At 41.6% G+C, this 21,101-nt stretch overlaps 2 protein-coding genes across 2 annotated transcripts; both read left to right on the top strand.

The window, feature by feature from the left end:
- The first annotated feature begins 2,027 nt into the window (after positions 1 to 2,027).
- On the top strand, positions 2,028 to 3,025 carry LOC104968475 (olfactory receptor 5B3). The gene is given in 4 exon segments (XM_059875033.1): positions 2,028 to 2,700; positions 2,702 to 2,843; positions 2,846 to 2,912; positions 2,914 to 3,025. Coding segments are annotated over 4 exon segments (765 nt in total). The 5' UTR covers positions 2,028 to 2,256.
- Positions 3,026 to 17,009: 13,984 nt separating this feature from the next.
- Positions 17,010 to 18,023, top strand: OR5B32 (olfactory receptor family 5 subfamily B member 32). The gene has a single exon (XM_010812944.4). The coding sequence runs from the start codon at positions 17,019 to 17,021 to the stop codon at positions 17,985 to 17,987; it is 969 nt and encodes a 322-aa protein (XP_010811246.2). The 5' UTR covers positions 17,010 to 17,018; the 3' UTR covers positions 17,988 to 18,023.
- Positions 18,024 to 21,101: the final 3,078 nt, after the last annotated feature.

The following is a 21,101-nucleotide window of genomic DNA, read 5'->3' as shown; positions in this document are numbered from 1 at the left end:
CAACAAGGTAAGTTTCTATATTCCATATACACTTTTAGTAACAAGGATAATTCATGCAAAAGCAATGGGACAGCTATACCTACTATGAGTTATTTAAGAACAGAAATAGATTTTTCTGGATATTTTCCAAAGCAGTGACATAAGAAAATTTGAAAATATATTTCTGAAACATTATCATGCTGCTCTCCTCAAAGAGATTAGTGGGGGAAAAGTGGATAGGTAATGCTCTGATCAGTTCAGTTCAGTCACTCAGTCGTGTCCGACTCTTTGCGACCCCATGGACCACAGCACGCCAGGCCCCCCTGTCCATCACCAAGTCCTGGAGTTTACTCAAACTCTGTTCACTGAGTCAGTGATGCCATCCAACCATCTCATCCTCTGCCATCCCCTTCTCCTCCCACCTTCAATCTTTACCAGCATCAGGGTCTTTTCCAAGGAGTCAGTTCTTCACATCAGGAGGCCAAAATATTGGAGCTTCAGCTTCAGCATCAGTCCTTCCAATGAATATTCAGGACTGATTTCCTTTAGGATGGACTGGTTGGATCTCCTTGCAGTCCAAAGGACTCTCAAGAGTCTTCTCCAACACCACAGTTCAAAAACATCAATTCTTCAGCACTCAGCTCTCTTTATGGTCCAATTCTCATATCCATACATGACTACTGGAAAAGCCATAGCTTTGACTAGATGGACATTTGTTGGAAAAGTAATGTCTCTCCTTTTTAATGTGCTGTCTATGTTGGTCATAGCTTTTTTCCAAGGAACAAGTGTCTTAATTTCATGGCTGCAGTCACCATTTGCAGTGATTTTGGAGCCCAAGAAAATAAAGTCTCTGTTTCCACTGTTTCCCCATCTATTGCCCATGAAGTGATGGGACCAGATGCCATGATCTTCATTTTCTGAATGTTGAGCTTTAAGCCAACTTTTTCACTCTCCTCTTTCACTTTCATCAAGAGGCTCTTTAGTTCTTCTTCACTTTCTGCCATAAGGGTGGTGTCATCTGCATATCTCAGGTTATTGATATTTCTCCAAACAATCTTGATTCCAGCTTGTGCTTCATCCAGCCTGGCATTTCACATGAATACTCTGCATATTAGTTAAATAAGCAGGGTGACAATATACAGCCTTGACATACTCCTTTTCCTACTTGGAACCAGTCTGTTGTTCCTTGTCCAGTTCTAACTGTTGCTTCTTGATTTGCATACAGATTTCTCAAGAGGCAGGTCAGGTGGTCTGGTATTCCCATCTCTTAAATAATTTTCCACAGTTTGTGGTGATCCACAGTCAAAGGCTTTGGCATAGTCAATAAAGCAGAAGTAAATGTTTTTCTGGAACTCTCTTGCTTTTTCAATGATCCAATGGATATTGGCAATTTGATCTGTGGTTCCTCTGCTTTTTCTAAAACCAGCTTGAACATCTGGAATTTCTCAGTTCATATACTGTTGAAGCCTGGCTTGGAGAATTTAGAGCATTACTTTGCTAGCATGTGAGATGAGTGCAAATGTGTGGTAGTTTGAGCATTCTTTGGCATTGTCTTTCTTTGTGACTGGAATGAAGAGACTAAAGAACTCATCTATAGTTGAGTCTTGCTTTTCACCAGCCATGTTTCTCAAACAAACATGTGCTGTGTGCTTAGTCACTCAGTTGTGTCTGACCGTTTGCTACCCCATGGACTGTAGCCGTCCAGGCTTCTCTGTCTGTGGAATTTTCCAGGCAGGAATACTGGTGTGGGTTGCCATGCCCTCCTCCAGGGGATCGTCCCAACCCAGGGATCAAACCCAGGTCTCCCAAATTGCAGGCAGATTTTTTACTGACTGAGCCACCAGGGAAGCCCCAAGCAAACATGGAGGCAATCATTTCACTTTAATTCTAATATTAAACCTAAGATAATCAGACTCTGCTCAATATCTGGCATTTTACTCACAGTTTTTTTTATACATTTTATCTTGTTTAATTATTGAGTTCTGTCTCATTAGTATTTTCATATTGTAGATGAAGAATCTGTGGGTCAGGCTCAGTGATTTCCAGGTAGTGAATGGTAGGGCTGTGGAGCTGCAAAGTGAATTAAGTTCAATTCAGTTTATAGCATCCTTGGAAAACAGTACAGAAGTGAATGAGTTCATCCTGCCGGAACTAAACAACGCCCCAGAGCTGCAGGGCCCCCTCTTTATAACATTCACTCTCATTTATCTCATCAGTGTGGTTGGAAACCTGGGAACGACCCAGTTGATTCTCTTGGATTGTCGTCTCCACACTCCCATGTACTTTTCCCTCAGTAACCTGTCTCTGGCGGGCTTCGGCTACTCTGCAGCTGTCAATCACAAAGTCATAGCTGGATTCCTTGTGGGAGACAAGGTCATCTCCTGCAACGTGTGTGCTGCTCAGATGTTCTTTCTTTCAGCCTTTGCCACTGTGGAAAATGCACTCTTGGCTTCCATGGCCTACAACCGCTTCACAGCAGTGTGTAGACCCCTACATTACACCACCATAATGGCGACAAGCTGGTGTGCATGCCTTGCCATAGGCTCCTGCGTTTATGGTTTCCCGAATGCCTCCATCCGTGTCAGGGACACATTCAGTCTCTCTTTCTGTACGTCCAAACTAATCCATCACTTTTTCTGTGATGCTCCAGCAGTCATGACTCTCTCCTGTTCTGATAGACATATTAGTGAACTGCTTCTTATTGTTGTGGCAAGTTTCAATATCCTTTTTTGCCCTCCTAGTTATCTTGATTTCCTACCTGTTCATATGTGTCACCATCCTGAAGATGCACTCGGCTTAGGGATACCTGAAGGCTTTATCCACCTGCCCGTCTCACCTCACCACAGCCTCCATCTTCACAGGACCGTTATCTTCATATACTCCCAGCCCAGCTCCAGTCGTTCCATCCACGCAGAAAAAATGGCGTCCGTGTTCAGAAGTCATCCCCGTGCTGAATCCTGTAGTCTACAGCCTAAGAAATAAAGTCAAGAGTGCTTTCAAGAAAGCTATTGAGAAGGCAAAATTGTCTCTAAGTTTCATCTCTTAAAGATATAGAGTTGACAATAACCTACATCTTTTCTGTCAGAGCATCTCCATGCATTAAATCATATTTTACTGCTCACACTGCATTAAAATTACTGAGATAACCTTTCTTCCCAAAACCTGTCTCTTAGAAAAAAGAAAATAATATGTCCAGATAAGTAATATCTGAATGAGGATGGCCAAAGGAGACTATGAATTTTTTTAGATCTCATTTGTCATAAATTTTATTAATTATCCTTGATATATTCTTATGTTCATATTTTCTTTACCATATTCTCTGCAAGTGTTTTTATAAGACAGGGCTAAAACTCATCAATAGGAGCACATGAAAGGGTCTTGTGTGTGCACTTACAGGGGTGAGAAATTTTTTAAAGGAGTCAAATGGACTATGGCTAGTTTTTAATTAAAAAGTTAAAAATAACTATGCTATCAGAATATAATTTAACATTTTTCATTTCTCTAGCTTAAAAAGCTAGAGAAATTCTAAAATGAAGAAAAACATGAGACATGGATTTTTTTTTTTTTAATAAAGGTATACATTTTGGCTCTTTTTTGTTGTCTCATGTTTTTTTCTTAACTGAAGTAGAGTTGATTTACAATATCATACTTTATTAACTTCAGGTGTACAGCACAGTGATTAGCATTTTTCCAGAGCTATGCTAGTACAGCACTGTAAAGGAGTTCATATTTCTGCCTTCAGTAAGTCATTTGGTTGAAAAAGTATGGTCACATGATAATTTTCAAAAGCAAGAAAACCAGAGAGCACACACTAAATATAACTTGATACTGAAGTCTCTGATATAACCCATTTTGTTTCAGCCTTCCCTCTTATTTGTCTGACCAACTCTTTTTTATGTATTTGTTAACTCTAATACCAGGTAAAGCCATTCCAGCATTGTCAGCTGGTACCCCTGAGCAACAATTTTAACACTGCAATTCAGGCTTGTTGTAGAGTTCCTTTTACTTTTAGACTATGGGGTTGACAATTTCCAGTCAGTATATATTTTTTGACATTAGTTAAATCAGCTTTTTTGCTCCTCCCCTTTCAGTGACTTAGATTCTTTTGTAATAGTCTTCATTCTATCCTGGGGTTGTCCAACTTCCAAATTGATTCCATTTGTTTGTCTGTAAACGTTAATAAGGTCACTTCTTCATGACAAGCAGTTCTATGGGCCTTGATGAATGCATACATTCATGTATCTGCCACCTCGAAAACATACAGAATAATTTCATCACTCAAAAAATTCCCATAGTGTCCCTTTTATAGACAATAGCTCCCTGTTCCCCTAGCCCCTGATTACCACTGAATTATTTTCCATCTCTACAGTTTTTCCTTTTTCAAAATGTCATATGAATAGAATCCAATGATGTGTACTGTTTTCATCTCTTTTTCTTATCAAAAGTGAAAGTGAAAGTCGCTCAGTCGTGTCCGACTCTTTCTGACCCCATGGACTATACAGTCCATGGAATTCTCTAGAACCAAATACTGGAGTGGGTAGCCTTTCCCTTCTCCAGAGGGTCTTCCCAACCCAGGGATCAAACCTAGGTCTCCCGCATTGCAGGCAAATTCTTTACCAGCTTAGCCACAAAAAATACACTTTAAATTCATTTATGTTTTGTAGAAAACAATAGCTCATCTCTTTTTTATTATTTGATAGTATTCCATTTATATCTATTAATACCACAGTTTGTTTAGCCATTCACCTTTAGGAGTATATCTGTTTGCTTCTAGTTTGAGTGAATCTTGGTAAAACTGCGATAAACATCGACAAACAGGATTTTGTGAAACATATGTTTTCAGTTCGCTATGGGAAATACTTAAGAGAGCAAACACTGGATCACACGAGAAATCCATACATGATGTTATACGAAATCTCCAAACTGTCATCAGAGGTGATTGTACCTTTTTGCATTACCACAACAAATCAATGACTGAGATTCAAATCTTTACTAGTATTTAACACTATAAGGATTTTTTGCCATTTTAACAAATGCAGAGTAATTTATCTTTGTGCTTTCAATATTTATTTTCTTAATGAAAAATTCTATGGAGCACAATTGTGTGTACTTCTCCTCTGTATATCTTCTCTTGTAAAGGTTCAGATCCTTTGTGCATTTTTAATTGAGTTGATTTTTTTTTTTTTTGCCTTTAAAGGACACTGTATATATTCTATAAAACAAATCCTTTATACAGTGACAACAAGATAAGAGAGTATCTTTATCCTCCCAAGTAAAACAACAATTAGATGAATAACTGCAGACAGAAATAGCTCTGGGAGGGCTCAGGAGTCCAATTAAGAATCTGCAGTAACACAGTGGAGGAAAAAAATAGAGAATAACTACAGAGAAAAGGTCATGGGGGAAACTGGCGAGATGAAGCGTCTGGCTGGGAACAAAGGGAGTGTTGATGTCAGGGTCAGGCACAGGCTGAGGGCCACTGGGCTGCAGTGCCCCCTGTGAGGACCCCACACAACCTCTGCCACTGAGGGTCTCAGCAGTGATGCTACCACTCCCCACAGCTTTTGCAATGGGGGAGCCTGGTGAACCCCACAGTGTTCATTAATGTAGATTCCACTGAAGACTCCTACCACTTAAGCCACTGAGGTAACCAGCAGCCCCTGCAGCTGCAGACTCTGGAGAGGAAGACGCTGACCCCACCCCCAGACCCCTCACCCAGGGAAAGAGCCATGGCTGGACTTCTCTGGGCCCTGGGCTCACTCCCCACTCCAACCCTCCATTTGCCGTGGACCTTGGAGCCAACCTTACTTGGAACACTGGTTCTGGGGCAATTCTCCTTGTGTCTGCACTCAAGATTCTGGCTGCATAGCTGCTCTGCACACACCCACATTCAGTCACCAGGACCACTGTCAGTGCTGACTAACCTGTACCCAGGACTTCAGGACTGTGAGCTCTGCACACCCCTGCACCCTAGACCCCAAGTGCACAGTCACTTAGGGAGTGCCCACATCAAAGACGCCTAGAAACCTCACTGCAACGGGAGGGCACAACCCTGAGCGAGTAGACCTCAAGTGATCTCATGCAAAGAAATCAGTGGTAACTATGTGAGGTGATGGATATGCTAATTATCTTATTATGGTAATAATTTCACAATTTTACACATACATAAACATTACATAGTACCCCTAAAATATACTGAATTTTTATCTTTCATCCTCAATAAAGCTAGAAAAAATGTAAAGAACCATTTATATGTAAATTGAAAATATGATATGCAAAGACATGATTTGCAAATATTTTCTCCTAGCCTATGCTTTCTTTTATAGAACAAAAATTCTAATTTTGATAAGTAAAATTTGTCACTTTGTTCTTTCCTAGACCATCCTTTAGACGATAAAGAATCCCCCTGCCATGCAGGAGACTTGGGTTCGATCTCTTGGTTGGAAAGATCCCCTGGAGGAAGCCATGGCAACCCACTCCAGTGTTCTTGCCTGGAGAATCCCCATGGACAGAGCAGCCTGGGGCCCATGGGGTAGCAAAGAGTGGACACAACTGAGCGACTAAGCACACAGCACAGCACCAACAAATTCAATGCCAAATTCAGACATTTCTGGTTTTCTTCTATATTTTCATTTAAAAGTTTTATAATTTTATGTTCCACATTTCAGTGGTATCCATCTTGAATTAATTATTGTTTTAGGTAGAAGGTATACTTTGAGGTTCACTTGCTTTTGTATATAGACATCGTGTTGCTGCATGAAAAAGAATATCACTTTTCCATTTAATTGCTGTGGCAAAAACTGGTTTGCTATATTGTATGTTTCTATTGATGAAATTTCTATTCTGTTCAAATGATTTATGTGTCTATTCTTTCACCAATATACACTTTCTTGATTAGTGTAACTTTAGAGTAAGTCATGAAATCAGTTAAGGAGCATATTTTAACTTTGTTCTTCTTTTTAAGAATTACTTTAAGTATTCTGGTAGCTCTACCTCTTCATATGAATCTTTTAACTTGAAAGATTGTTTCCAAAATTCTTGCTTGAATTTTTGTTGAGATCAGATTGACTCTGTAGATAAATATGAAGAAGCTGATGTATTAAAGTCGTCCAATCCATGAAAAAATATATCTATACATATATACACACATACTTGTCTTCTTACTATACAGTTATAATATTTCTTATCAGATACATGATTTGCAAATATATTCTCGCATCCATGGGTTATATACTCACTTTAGTGATGGTATAATTTTAGACACAAATGTTTTTACTGTCGATAAAGTCCGATTTACTTTTTCTTTTATTACCTAAGTTTCTGCTGTTGTATGTAAGAACCAACTACCAAACTCAAAGCCATTGTATCAGTTATCTAGGGCTGCTGTACAAAGTACCACAAACTCTATAGTTTAAAACAACAGAAATTTCAACTATCACACAGGTCTACATGTCTGAAATCAATATGTCAGGAAGACTACATTCTTTATGAAACCAGTAGGGAAACGTGTCCTTGTTCTTCTTAGTCTCTAGTGGTTTTATGGCAAACTGTGGAGATCCTTGGCTTGAAGCTGCCTAACTACATGGCCTGAGCTTGGGCACTGATGAAGTGGGGGCACTGGCCAAGCCACAGCCGCTCCAGGGTGTGAGGCGTGGGCACTGGTGCTCTAGATATGGGTGCTTGCCAAGCAGTCACAGAGCTAGTGTCTGGAGAAAGACCAGGCAGGGAGCAAATACTGCTCTGGGGTCCAGTGCATGTGTATTCCTCCTGCAACGTTGGCTCCAGTGTCCTGCATGTGGGCACTTATGGAGTGGCTGTACAATTATGATAAACATAAAGTGGAAATAAATTAAAGACCTGAATAAGTTGAAAGGCATCTGATGTTCATGGGAAGGAAAACAATGTTATTAAGATGCTAATACTACCCAAAGTGATCTCAGTTCAGTTCAGTTCAGCCACTCAGTCGAGTTCAACTATTTGTGACCCCATGGACTGCAGCACACCAGGCTTCCCTGTCCATCATCAATTCCTACAGCCTGCTCAAACTCATGTCCATCAAGTCAGTAATGCCATTCAAACATCTCATCCTCTGTCATCCCCTTCTCTTCTTGCCAGCATCTTTCCCAGCATCAGGGTCTTTTCCAATCAGTCAGCTCTTCACATCATGTGGCCAAAGTATTGGAGCTTCAGCTTCAGCATCAGTCCTTCCCATGAATATTAAGGACTGATTTCCTTTAGGATGGACTGGTTGGATCTCCTTACAGCCCAAGGAACTCTTAAGAGTCTTCTCCAACACCACAGTTCAAAAGCATCAATTCTTTAGCACTCAGCTTTTATGGTCCAACTCTCATATCCATATAGGACTACTGGAAAAGCCATAGCTTTGACTAGAGGGACCTTTGTTGGCAATGTCTCTGCTTTTTAATATGCTGTCTAGGTTGATCATAGCTTTTCCTCCGAGGAGCTAGCATCTTTTAATTTCATGGCTGCAGTCACCATCAGCAGTGGTTTTGGAGCCCAAGAAAATAAAGTCTGTCACCGTTTCCATTGTTTCCCCATCTATTTGCCAAGAAGTGATGGGACCAGATGCCATGATCTTTGTTGTCTGAATGCTGAGCTTTAAGCCAACTTTTTCACTCTCTTCTTTCACTTTCATCAAGAGACTCTTTAGCTCCTCTTTGCTTTCTGCCATAACAGTGGTGTCATCTGCATATCTGAGGTTATTGATATTTCTTTCAGCAGTCTTGATTCCAGTTTGTGCTTCATCCAATCCAGCATTTCACCTGATGTACTGTGCATATAAGTTAAACAAGCAGGGTAACAATACACAGCCTTGACATCCTCCTTTCCCAGTTTGGAACCAGTCCGTTGTTCCATATCTGGTTTTCACTGTTGCTTCTTGACCTGCATACAGATTTCTCAGGAGGCAGGTAAGGTGGTCTGGTATCCCCATCTCTTTCAGAATTTTCCATAGTTTGTTGTGATCCACACACTCAAAGGCTTTGGCATAGTCAACAAAACAAAAGTAGATGTTTTTATGGAACTCTCTTGCTTTTTTAATGATCCACTAGATGTTGCCAATTTGATCTCTGGTTCTTCTGCCTTTTCTAAATCCATCTTGAACATCTGGAAGTTCTCAGTTAACATACTGTTGAAGCCTTCTTGGAGAATTTTGAGCATTACTTTGCTAGCATGTGAGATGAGTGCAATTGTGCTGTAGTTTAAACATTTTTGGCATTGCTTTTCTTTGGGATTGGAATGAAAACTGGCCTTTTCCAGTCCTGTGGCCACTCCTGAGTTTCCCAAATTTGCTGGCATATTGAGTGCAGCACTTTAACAGTATTATCTTTTAGAACATGAAATAGTTCAACTGGAATTCCATCACCTCCACTAACTTTGTTTGAGAGGACCAGTATAATTTCTTTCAAAATCCCAGTAGCTTTTTTTTTTTTTTTTGCAAAAGCTGAAATGCCAATCCTAAAATTCATATGGAATTGCAAAACAATCCAGAAATGTCAAAGCAATAGTTGTGGAAGAATAGCTCTAATACCTTGCTGGTAAGAATGAAAAATGATGTAGCTGCTGTTGAAAACCATTTGGTGAGTCTCAGGAAGTCAAACACAGAGTCACCATATAACCCAGCAATTTCACTTCTGAAAATATACCCAAGAGAACTGAAGATGTATGTTCAGCAAAAACTTATATATGAATATTCATAGAAACATTATTAACAGTTGCCCAAAGGTTAAAAGACCCCAAATAGTCATCAGATAATGAACCCACTGTGGTGGTATATCTATACAATGGAATATTATTCAACTATAAAATGAAATGAAGAATAAGAAATGTTACCACATGGAAGATCTTCAAAAGCACTATGCTAGGTGAAAGAAAATGACATAAAATGACAGAAATCACATGTGCCCACTTTATAAAATATCTAGGCCAGGAATACAAATAAAAACAAAGTTTTGATTACTCAGTGACAGGGGATTTAGGAATAGGAAGAATGGGACTTACTAACATATATGGGGTTTATTTTTGTGGCGATGGAAATATTCAGGAATAAGATTCTTGTGATGATTGCATAACATTGTAAATACAAAAAAATTGATTGTACACTTTAAAATGGCGAATTCTATGTTATTCATAGAAGAGTGAAAACGCAAGTTTAAAACTCAACAGTCAGAAAACTAAGATCATGGCATCCAGTCTCATCACTTAATGGCAAATAGATGGGGTGAAAAATGGAAACAGTGATAGATTTCATTTTTTTGGACTCCAAAATCACTGCAGATGGTGACTGCAGCCATGAAATGAAAAAATGCTTGCCCCCTGGAAGAAAAGCTATGACAAACCAAGATAGCATCTTAAAAAGCAGAGACATCACTTTGCTGACAAAGATGCATATAATCAAAGCTATGGTTTTTCCAGTAGTCAGGTACATAAGTGAGACTTGGACCATAAAGAAGGCTGAGTGCCGAAGAATTGATGTTTTTGAATTGTGGTGCTAGAGAAGACTCCTGAGTCCCTTGGACAGCAAGGACATCAAACCAGTCAATCCTAAAGGAAATGAGTCCTGAATATTCATTGGAAGGACTGATGTTGAAGCTGAAGCTCCAATACTCTGGTCACCTGATGCGAAGAGCTGACTCATTTGAAAAGACCCTGATGCTGGGAAAGATTGAGGGCAGGAGAAGAGGGGGACAACAGAGGATGAGATGGTTGGATGGCATCACTGACTCAATGGATAAGATTTTGAGCAAACTCCGGGAGATCGTGAAGGACAGGGCAGCCTGGCGTGCTGCAGTTCATGGGCAGGACCTAGCTACTGAACACCAACATCTAATGTAATCTTTAGCACTCTCATATGCGTTCTGCTAAATCACGTGTTGTGTCCAGTTCTTTGTGGACTGTAGCCCACCAGGCTCCTCTGCCTGATTCTCCAGGCAGGAATACTGGAGTGGGTTGCCATGCCCTCCTCCAGGGGATCTTCCCGACCCAGGGATTGAACCGGCATCTCTTATGTCTCCTGCATTGGTAGATCGGTTCTTTATCACTTGCGCCACCTGGGAAGCCCCTACTCTCATATGAGGGATATTCAATATTATTGCTCCTCTTTTTATAGGTGATATATTGATTTTTGGAGAGACTGAAGAACTTGGCCAAGGTCTCCCTGCAACAGATAACAGAACTAGGATTGGAAGGGAGACCATACTACCACAGAGCCCAAATTTATAAAAACTGTACCTGAAAGCACTGATAAAACAGAGGTAATTCTGCCTGGGTGTTTAGGGACAGAGAGGACTATGCAGAGGAAAGAATGAATCCTTCTTCTTAGTTCTAAAAAATAAGAATAAAGGTTTCCCAAAATATGCCCAGTCCGGCCCTGTAGTGGTAAAACAAATGGGTATTTTGTTTAAAAGAATTGAGGAGAAGACAGATTTCCAGGCTTTTATGAAAGAGATAGAGAAAGCTTGCATAAGGTTCTGACACCACATAGGCCAGAGATTTTAAGGAAGTTTTAACCTGCATTGCCTAACTTGTCTGTGAGGCTTCCCTGATGGCTCAGCAGTAAATAATCTTTCTGCCATGCAGGAGCCGCAGAAGACTCTGGTTTGAAACCTGGGTGGAGCAGATCCCCTGGAGAAGGCGTGGCCAATGCACTCCAGTATTCCTACCTGGAGAATCCCAAGGGCAGAGGAGCCCAGTGGACTACAGCCCACGGGATCACAAAGAGTCGGACATGTCGGAAGTGATTTAGCATACACGCACGCAACTGGGCTGGGGTGCTGCTGACTTGCTGGCTAGTTGCTCCTCCTTCTAAGTTTCCATCCTCCCTTGCCTTCATAAACACCCTCAGCTAAAATGCATACAAACATTATCCTCTGCATCTCCCAGTCAGGTTCAGGTTAGGAGGACCAATCTGGGACCCGGAGCCTCATGAGATATCCACTCACTTGATACTAAATGTTTCCCCTGAGATTGATTGTGTGACAAGGTCATTTTCTCTGCCTTGATATTTGCAAGAGCACAAACCCAAGTTATGTTCCACCATACAGAGCTCCGAGGGTGGGGAGGGAGCTTCTCCAGCATGAAGCCTTCCTGGATGGGGACTTCTAGTCAATAGCCTGAGCAAGAAGGTTGTCCTTACTGTCTGCCTTGTACCTTCATCTGTTGAGCCTAGGACAAAAGTAAGTATCAAGAAATCACACCATCACAGCTGATTAGAACGGGAAGGACCTCTAGAAGTTTCAACTGTTTTAATTCTTGCAAATGAGGATGGGAAAGGCCCAGAGAGTTTAAAGTTAGAGCTAGGCATCACCTCACTCCCAGTTCACCACTCTTTCCACTCTGCTGTGCCAGCCTCCAGCATCCATATTTCCATGCTCATTATAATCAGCTGTCTTATATAAATGGTAGAGTGATGGTTAGACTCAAAAAGGGAGATTGCGTCCCCTAATTTTTTTGTTTGTTTGTTTGTTTGTTTAGAATGTACTACAGGACTAGGTAGAAACATCTTAGCTCCCTTTCTGAATATCAGGGCTTGGAGGAAACTTTCAACATCTGTTTGTGATCTCAAATATAAAGCCATTTTCCTTAGAAACATCAAAGTTTAGACATTCATTATTATTGACTGAATACCCTGCAGTAACCAAGAAAAGGTGTGATAGACTACAGAAAGCAACTTGTCTCAAACTGTCTGATTTTAAAATGTTAGTACCTTTAGGGTTTCTAAAGAGTTTTTATATCTATTGTCACATCAGAGCAGGATAACAGCTTACAAGAGAGATAAAGAATGTTTTTCATCTTGTGAAATAAGGAGATCTGGCCGTGGCAGGCCTACACCCAGCTGGTTGTTGATAGAACTAGGATGAGAATCGGTCTTGTGTTTGTGCTTCAATCCTATCCACACTCCCACACCTCTGAATTTCTGGATCAAAAGGAGATATTTTGTGTCCGTTTGTACCTGTAAGTAGTATAAATAATGTATTTGGTCAATACAAATGTATTTGGACATTCTTATCACATTCAGTTCAGTTCAGTCGCTCAGTCATGTCCGACTCTTTGCGACCCCATGAATCGCAGCATGCCAGGCCTCCCTGTCCATCACCAACTCCTGGAATTCACCCAAACTCATGTGCATCGAGTTGGTGATGCCATCCAGCCATCTCATCCTCCGTCGTCCCCTTCTCCTCCTGCCCCCAATCCCTCCCAGCATCAGGGTCTTTTCCAATGAGTCAACTCTTCGCATGAGGTGGCCAAAGTATTGGAGTTTCAGCCTTAGCATCAGTCCTTCCAATGAATACCCATTAGTGAAATACAAAAATTAACTTTATTTTTTTTTCAAAAATAGATTTAATCAGATTTACATGTTTATGCATTTGGGGCAAATCTGGCAACTCTAGCAAGCACAGACATAAGAACTGATGAATAATCCTCAGGAGAAAGTAATTCATGGTGTGTAGGGTATTCTGGCATACTCCGTTACTTCACTGATCATTTCACTAGATTTATACACACTTTTATTATATCACTTATCACATTGGGGAGGTAATTTGTGGATCTGGTTGTCTCTACCTCCTTTAAAAGTCAGGAGTCGTGTTCTTCATCTCGTGACCCTTGCTCCTGGCACAGAGCTGGTTTATGTGCAAAGCCAACTGGGAAGAGAAGGAGACAGAGAGAGAATTGGCACTGAACACAGTCCACACACTGGCATTGCATTAGCAGGGCTCCATATGCCACTCAACCTCAACTTCTCAGATCGCTAAAATAAGTACTTTGGGTATTACAAGAATCGAGTATTCCACAGACAATCAGACTGAGATTCACAGAGTGTAAGCAAATTTCCCGTAGCCACATCCTATCCAAGTAACTAATTACTGGCTGCTGCTGCTGCTAAGTCGCTTCAGTCGTGTCCGACTCTGTGTGACCCCATAGACGGCTGCCCACCAGGCTCCCCCATCCCTGGGATCCTCCAGGCAAGAACACTGGAGTGGGTTGCCATTTCCTTCTCCAATGCATGAAAGTGAAAAGTGAAAGTGAAGTTGCTCAGTCGTGTCCGACTCTTCGAGATCCCATGGACTGCAGCCCACCAGGCTCCTCCATCCATGGGATTTTCCAGGCAAGAGTTCTGGAGTGGGGTGCCATCGCCTTATCCATAATTAGTGGCACTTATTGTCAAAAGTAAACATTTTTTGGAGTTGTGACTGTGCTTGCTCTTTTGTTGAAACACAGTTGATTTTCAGGGTTGTGTTAGTTTAAGGTGCACAGCAAAGTGATTAAGTTTTTCATATAATACAGGCGTATATTCTTTTTCAGATTCTTTCACATTATAAGTTATTATAAGATATGGAATATATTTCCCTGTGCTATACAATAGGTCCCTGATGTTTATCTGTTTTATATATAGAAGTATGTATCTGTTAATCCCTAGCTCTTAATTTATCACCCCTTTCCCTTCTGGTAACCATAAGTTCATCTTCTATGTCTGTGAGTCTGTTCCTGTTTTGTAAACAAGTTCGTTTCTGTCATTTTTTATGAGATTCCACATATAATGATATCATATCATATTTATCTTTCTCTGTCTGACTTACTTCACTTAGTAATGATAATCTCTAATCTCTAATCCCACCCATGTTGCTGCAAATGGTATGATTTCATTCTTGTTTATGGCTGAGTAATATTCTACTGTATATATGTGCTACATGCTCTTTAATCACTGATCAGTCCATGGACGTTGGGGCCATTTCACGTAGTGCTGCTGTGAACACTGAGGTGCATGTATCCTTTCAAATTAGTGGATTTTCTTCCTTTGGCTATATACCCAGGAGTGGGATTGCTGGCTCATATGGTAACTCTATTTTTAGTTTTTTAAGGAACCTCCATAGTGGCCCACCAACTTACAGCCCCACCAACACTGAAGGAGGGATTCCCGGAAAAAATATATTCTTGTTATATTTGATCTAAATAGTCACTTTAGACTCTGCTAAACAGTTGTATTATATCTATAATCTGATACATTTTTTCTCTTTTAGGTCTCAATCCTAGTTTCATGTCTACCAATTACTTTTGTACATCACTCTCAATTGAGATTTGATTTAGTAATACTTATATACTTATAACTGTCTATTTATACAGTGGTGTTTGCCAGTTCCTACCTTTATCCATGATGTTTCTTCTGCCTGGTATAGTAGTAGTAGCAGTAATGGTAGTAGTGACATCTTAAACTTTTTGAGTACTTGCTACGCAATTAACATTGTTTTCAATGTTCTACATGATCTAAGTTATCCTACTCATCTACCTTAAAAGTTGAAAACTGAATTTCCCACTTGGAAGATGAAGAAACTGAAATATAGGAAGATTAATGAACTTGACCTACTGTTTCAAGAAGCATGCTTAATATTGCAGATTTTAGATCATGCTGCCTGGATTCCAATCCCAGTTCTACCATCAAATATGCTACTTGAGCAAGTAATTTACCTCTTTAAATTTTGGTTCCATTTGAAGCAAAATGGGGGTGATAATAGTACCTGCCTAACAGAATTGCTCTGGAGAAGGCAAGGGCACCCCACTCCAGTACTCTTGCTTGGAAAACCCCATGGATGGAGGAGCCTGGAAGACTGCGGTCCATGGGGTCGCTGAGGGTCGGACACAACTGAGCGACTTCACTTTCACTTTTCACTTTTCACTTTCATGCATTGGAGAAGGAAATGGCAACCCACTCCAGTGTTCTTGCCTGGAGAATCCCAGGGACGGGGAAGCCTGTTGGACTGCCGACTATGGGGTCACACAGAGTTGGACACTACTGAATCGACTTAGCAGCAGCAGCAGCAGCAGCAACAGAATTGCTAACTGAAGTAAATGAGTTAATACACGTGACCAGCTTAGAACAGTTTCCTGACCCAAAGTAAATGTTATGTGTTTGCTGTTATAATAACTAATATATTGTTACTATTATTTCTTTAGTTTCCAAGCCACAACTGAGGAGTCCTGATCTCCAGAAATCCTTCCTGAGTTCTTGTGTTGGGCAAACCAAACGTGCTTTCTAATTCCAAAGGCCACGGGTGTCCCTCCACTTCAGAAATACATTATGACTAATGTATCTTTTGGATGCAGGTCTCTCCCACTAAGGAATCCTTAAAGACAAGGGCTACATCACATCCTCCCCTGAATATTTCATAATAGTTAATCCAGGAGGAATGAATGGGACCTAATATGCCAGAGTCAGAAGTGTCTCTTGGGTCAAGACAGTCTCTCATACTGTAACTACAGAAGCTACAATAAGCTATCTGCTGAGTTACCACTGGAGGTGAGAGCAACCAGATATACTACGTGCTATGGCAGGAGGTCTGTGGTCTGGCTGATGGTACAGAGTCTCTAGGTGAGGACAAAACTAATCCTTCCATCTCCCCTATTCTCTTCACCCACAAATAAGGCAAAGGTGTAGGTGACAGTGGAAGACAGACACTGAGGGCCACTCAGCTGAGGGCCCCGTGAATTAGAGAGAAAAAGAAGGTTGGAATCACTGTAGATCGCCAGTGAAGTGAACGAGGATCCCTCAGAGATGGAGGAGGCAATTGAGGAGGGCTTGTCAGCGTTACACACCAATGACTGACAAAAGGTTTCCTGTATCTTACTTTCTGTTGATTTAAGCCTTTGATGTATACCTTAGACAAGTGTGCTTGTAAGAGATGAAATAAGAAGAGTCCTACATGGTTTAATATAAGAGATATAACATACAGCAAGCAAGCAAGCTGAAATGTGACCCAGAGTCATCATATGGTCCGCTCTTGGCAGCCACAGTCAGTAAGGGCATTCTAGTGTTTTCCATACCACTTCTAGATGAACAACCTTAGTCAACCCAGCACTACCCATCTGGCTCAGCTTCTCACTCACGAGCTCCTTCCCTCCATAAGAAGCTGACAACATGACTAAAGACTCCATTTACAGTGTACTTCCCATGAAGACGATCGGATAGCATCATCTTGTACTTGCTCAGCTTGTCATAGGTGCTGCTCATGTTGACTCCCCAATTGATGGAGAACCTTTCAGAGGTGACTGAATTCCTTCTCGTGGGGTTAACAGATGCTCTAGAGATGCAGGTCCCTCTGTTTACAATCTTCGCTCTCATCTACCTCACTACTCTGGTTGGGAACCTTGGGATGATCGTGTTGATTCTGTTGGACTCTCGACTTCACACGCCCATGTACTTTTTCCTCGGTAACCTCTCCCTAGTGGACTGTGTGTATGCCTCCTCTGTTACTCCTAAAGTAATGGCGGGGATTCTCACAGGAGACAAGATTATATCCTACGATGCATGTGCTACCCAGATGTTCTTCTTTGCAGCCTTTGCCACTGTTGAAAGTTTCCTCCTGGCCTCAATGGCCTTTGACCACCAGGCGGCCATGTGCAAACCCCTGCATTACACCACCACCGTGACGAGAGCTGTGTGCGCCTTGCTGGCCACCAGCTCCTATGTTTGTGGACTCTTACAATCTTCCGTTCATGTTGCCCTCACTTTCCACCTCTCCTTCTGCCATTCCAACGTGGTTAATCACTTTTTCTGTGACATTCCCCCACTGCTGGCTCTCTCTTGCTCTGATATCTACACAAACGAGATTGTGCTCTTCACACTGGCAGCGTTCAACACCTTGTTCGCTCTTTTGGTTATCTTGGGCTCGTACCTCTTCATCTTTACTGCTATCCTGAGGATGCGCTCATCTGAAGGACGCCAGAAGGCCTTCTCCACCTGTGCTTCCCACCTCACCACTGTCTCCATCTTCTATGGGGCAATCATCTTCATGTACTTACAGCCCAGCTCCAGCCACTCCATGGGCACAGACAAAATGGCGTCCGTGTTCTATGCCATGGTCATCCCCATGCTGAATCCACTGGTCTACAGCCTGAGGAACAAGGAGGTCAAGAGTGCCTTTAAAAGGGTGGTTGGAAAAGCAGTCTTCTCTAGGCTTAGCTTACTAATTAGAAATCGCATGCAAACCATGTGAATCTTCTATTGGACTTCTGTGGCCAAGAATGCTGTTTGAAGGTTAATTCTTTCTTGTCTTTTATTTCTTTGAGTAGTTCCTTCCCAGACAAAACTGATTGTATTCACTCTTCACGACTGTAACTGGGTAGAAGAAATTCCGGATGTCCCTTTCCAGAAATATAACATTGCTTCTATCTTAAGATAAAGATTATAATCCTTGATACCATAGGATCCCACATTACATCAGTTTGTTGGTTTAAGGTGCTTTGCAGGTAAATCTCATAGGTGTTTGACACTAGAGTCCCATTTTCATTTTCTAGAATTAAGAGAACCCGAAGAATCTTCCACACAGCACAGGGCCATGTTTCTTAGACATTTATACTCCTAAGAGTTACCTTGAAAGACTGATGAAGAAATAGAATTTAGGGATCTAATCCAGATAATATAACTTAGCATACTTCTGGTAGAGCTCAGAAATCTTTAGAATTATGCCCCATTATCCACATATACATGGATCCTGAGCTTAGTGAGAATGCCAGTTGTAAATCTGGATAATGAGGGATAGTATACAAGCTAGATCTATTTTATTCTTGAATCTCAGAGAGAAAAACATGCTTCAAAAGGCTGAAATATATCCATACCTATTCCTTACCTGAGTTCTAATAGATAAAATTCATATAAGAGTCTGGCTAGGGAGAACTACCTGCATTATTAACAAGCTTCCCCTGTATTTCAGATGCGGTCGGGGTGCAGATTACACTTTGAAAACTGTTTCCCTGGAACAGTGGTTCAAAAGCATCATTACCAAGCCAGCAGCATCAGCATGACCTGGAATTTTTTAGAAATGCCAATTACAGGAACCCTCATCCCAGACCCACAGAATTGAAACTCCAGGAGTACAACCCAGCTATCTGTGTTTTTTAACAAGCCCTCCTGGTGATTCTGAAGCAGACTCAGGTTTGAAAACCAATGCATTCAAGCAACCAAGAAACATTTAGCCTACGGCTGCAGTCCATGGGGTCGCTAAGAGTCAGACACAACTGAGCGACTTCACCTTCACTTTTCACTTTCATGCATTGGAGAAGGAAATGACAACCCACTCCAGTGTTCTTGCCTGGAGAATCCCAGGGACGGGGGAGCCTGGTGGGCTGCCGTCTATGGGGTCGCACAGAGTCGGACACGACTGACGCAACTTAGCAGCAGCAGCAGCAGTGGTTCTCAAACTCAGCTGCACATTACAATCACCTGGGGGAGATTTTTAAAATATTACTGGCCAGATCCCACTTCCAGAGAGTATGATATAATACTGATTCAGGAAATTTTGAAATTCAGGAAAATTTGATCTGGGATAAGACCTGCACACCAGGAGATTGTAAGATGCAGTCACTTCCCTGGAGCCTGATATATAGAAAAGATTAGGACCAAAAAAGAGGTACTATTCATTTAGAATCTAGTACCTTTCCAAGTATTGCATATGCTATCTCATTAAGGTCTCACACTAACTCTGAGAGAGTCAACCAGGTAGAGAGGAGGAATGGAGTCTCAGATATGGGTGTGTGGGTAATGCGTTCTCAGTTGCTCAGTCATGTCTGACTCTGCAATGCCATGGACTGTAGCCCACCAGGCTTCTCTGTCCATTGGATTCTCCAGGCAAGAATACTGGAGTAGGTTGCCATTTCCTCCTCCAAAGGATCTTCCTGACTCAGAGATTGAACTGGCATCTCTGGCATCTCCTGCATTGGAGGCAGATTCTTCACCACTGAGCCACCTGGAGGATGTGGGTAGATGGTGGCAAAGTGAGAATTTTAAGTCTGCGGAATCCTGAAGCAAATCCTTTCCAGCTTGGTTCAGCTAACAGTTGTTTGACACCAGGGCAGACTGTAGGACACATAAAGTATATTAAGACAAAAACATCTTTTTATCAAAGAACACTAGTCTTCTCGGTATAACAAAACTATCATTTTTTATTGAAGTATAGTTGATTTGCAATGCTGTGACAATTTCTTCTGTACAGCAAAGTGATTTAGATAGCATAATTATCTTTATAACTAAGACATTAGAAGGACTGAAAGAGAGAAAGTCAGAATATTATTAATTTAGCATCTTTCTTGAATCTGTTTAAATCTCCTTCCTTGTGGATATTCTGAAGACTGCCCGAATCCCCATCACTTGATCACAGGTCTAAGTAGGAGCACATTAAACAACACGGTTTTTGAGGTCATCAGAGGTATATAAAGGGGACTGAAACTCTTGTGCTCTGTCCACGTGTTGCTATGTTCTTGCAGTGAAGCCCTTGTTAACTGAGAAGACTTGCCGTCCCTGTTTTCTAGACGTTTTGAACTGCAAAATTCGAAGCTTCACTTGGATAAAAAGTTAAGCTAGAAACGTGCACAATCCAGTGGACATCCACGTTTAGGAGGACTGCAGACCACAGGCCTCGTAATATGATGTGCTCACCTGCGCCAATTCCCAAATGTACCCTTGCCTCACTGAGAAGACGTAGGAAAGAGCAGTAAAAGACAAATGCACGCCCAGAATGCCCCCACGCCCTGACCTTTGCAGTCTTAACGCGTCGGGGTGTGGCATTAGTCACACTGGTGCAGCACACACAGCCGACAGGTTCAGACAGTGGTCTAACCACGCTGGACCTTCGGTGTTGGGCAACAATGGAACACTCTAACAGTTCATCCATCTCCAGTCAAATATGCCACGTAACCTTTTAAATATGAGTAATGAACATATATTAATACAATTGAAAGTTTCTGTCTGGATTATTTCTGAGAATAGATGTTGCTGTAGACTGAATATCTGTGTGTCACCAAAATTCCTATGTTAAATCCTAATGCCCAGAGTAGTAGGAGGTGGGGTCTTTGAGGGGAGGCAGATCCAGTGTCTGGGGGAGCCTCCATGAGTGGGCTTAGTGTTCCCCTGAAAGAGACCCAGAGAGCTCTTTTGTCCCTTGCACCACGTGGGGATACAGCAAAGAGACGGCAGTCTATAAACCAGCGCCTTGATGCTGGACTTCCTAGCCTCCAGAACTGTGAGAAATACATCTTTATTGTTAATAAGCCACCCGGTCTGTGGTATTCTGAAGCATGGACACACCAAGACGGAAGGCTTAGCAGCAGAACGA

This window comes from Bos taurus, chromosome 15 (assembly GCF_002263795.3).
Source record: "Bos taurus isolate L1 Dominette 01449 registration number 42190680 breed Hereford chromosome 15, ARS-UCD2.0, whole genome shotgun sequence".
Classification (NCBI taxonomy): Eukaryota; Metazoa; Chordata; class Mammalia; order Artiodactyla; family Bovidae; genus Bos; species Bos taurus.
This window is presented reverse-complemented; position numbering and strand designations above follow the sequence as displayed.

Bases quoted from the DNA above. Each gene is read 5' to 3' on its own strand.
- OR5B32 (XM_010812944.4), top strand. From the start codon at position 17,019: ATGGAGAACCTTTCAGAGGTGACTGAATTCCTTCTCGTGGGGTTAACA.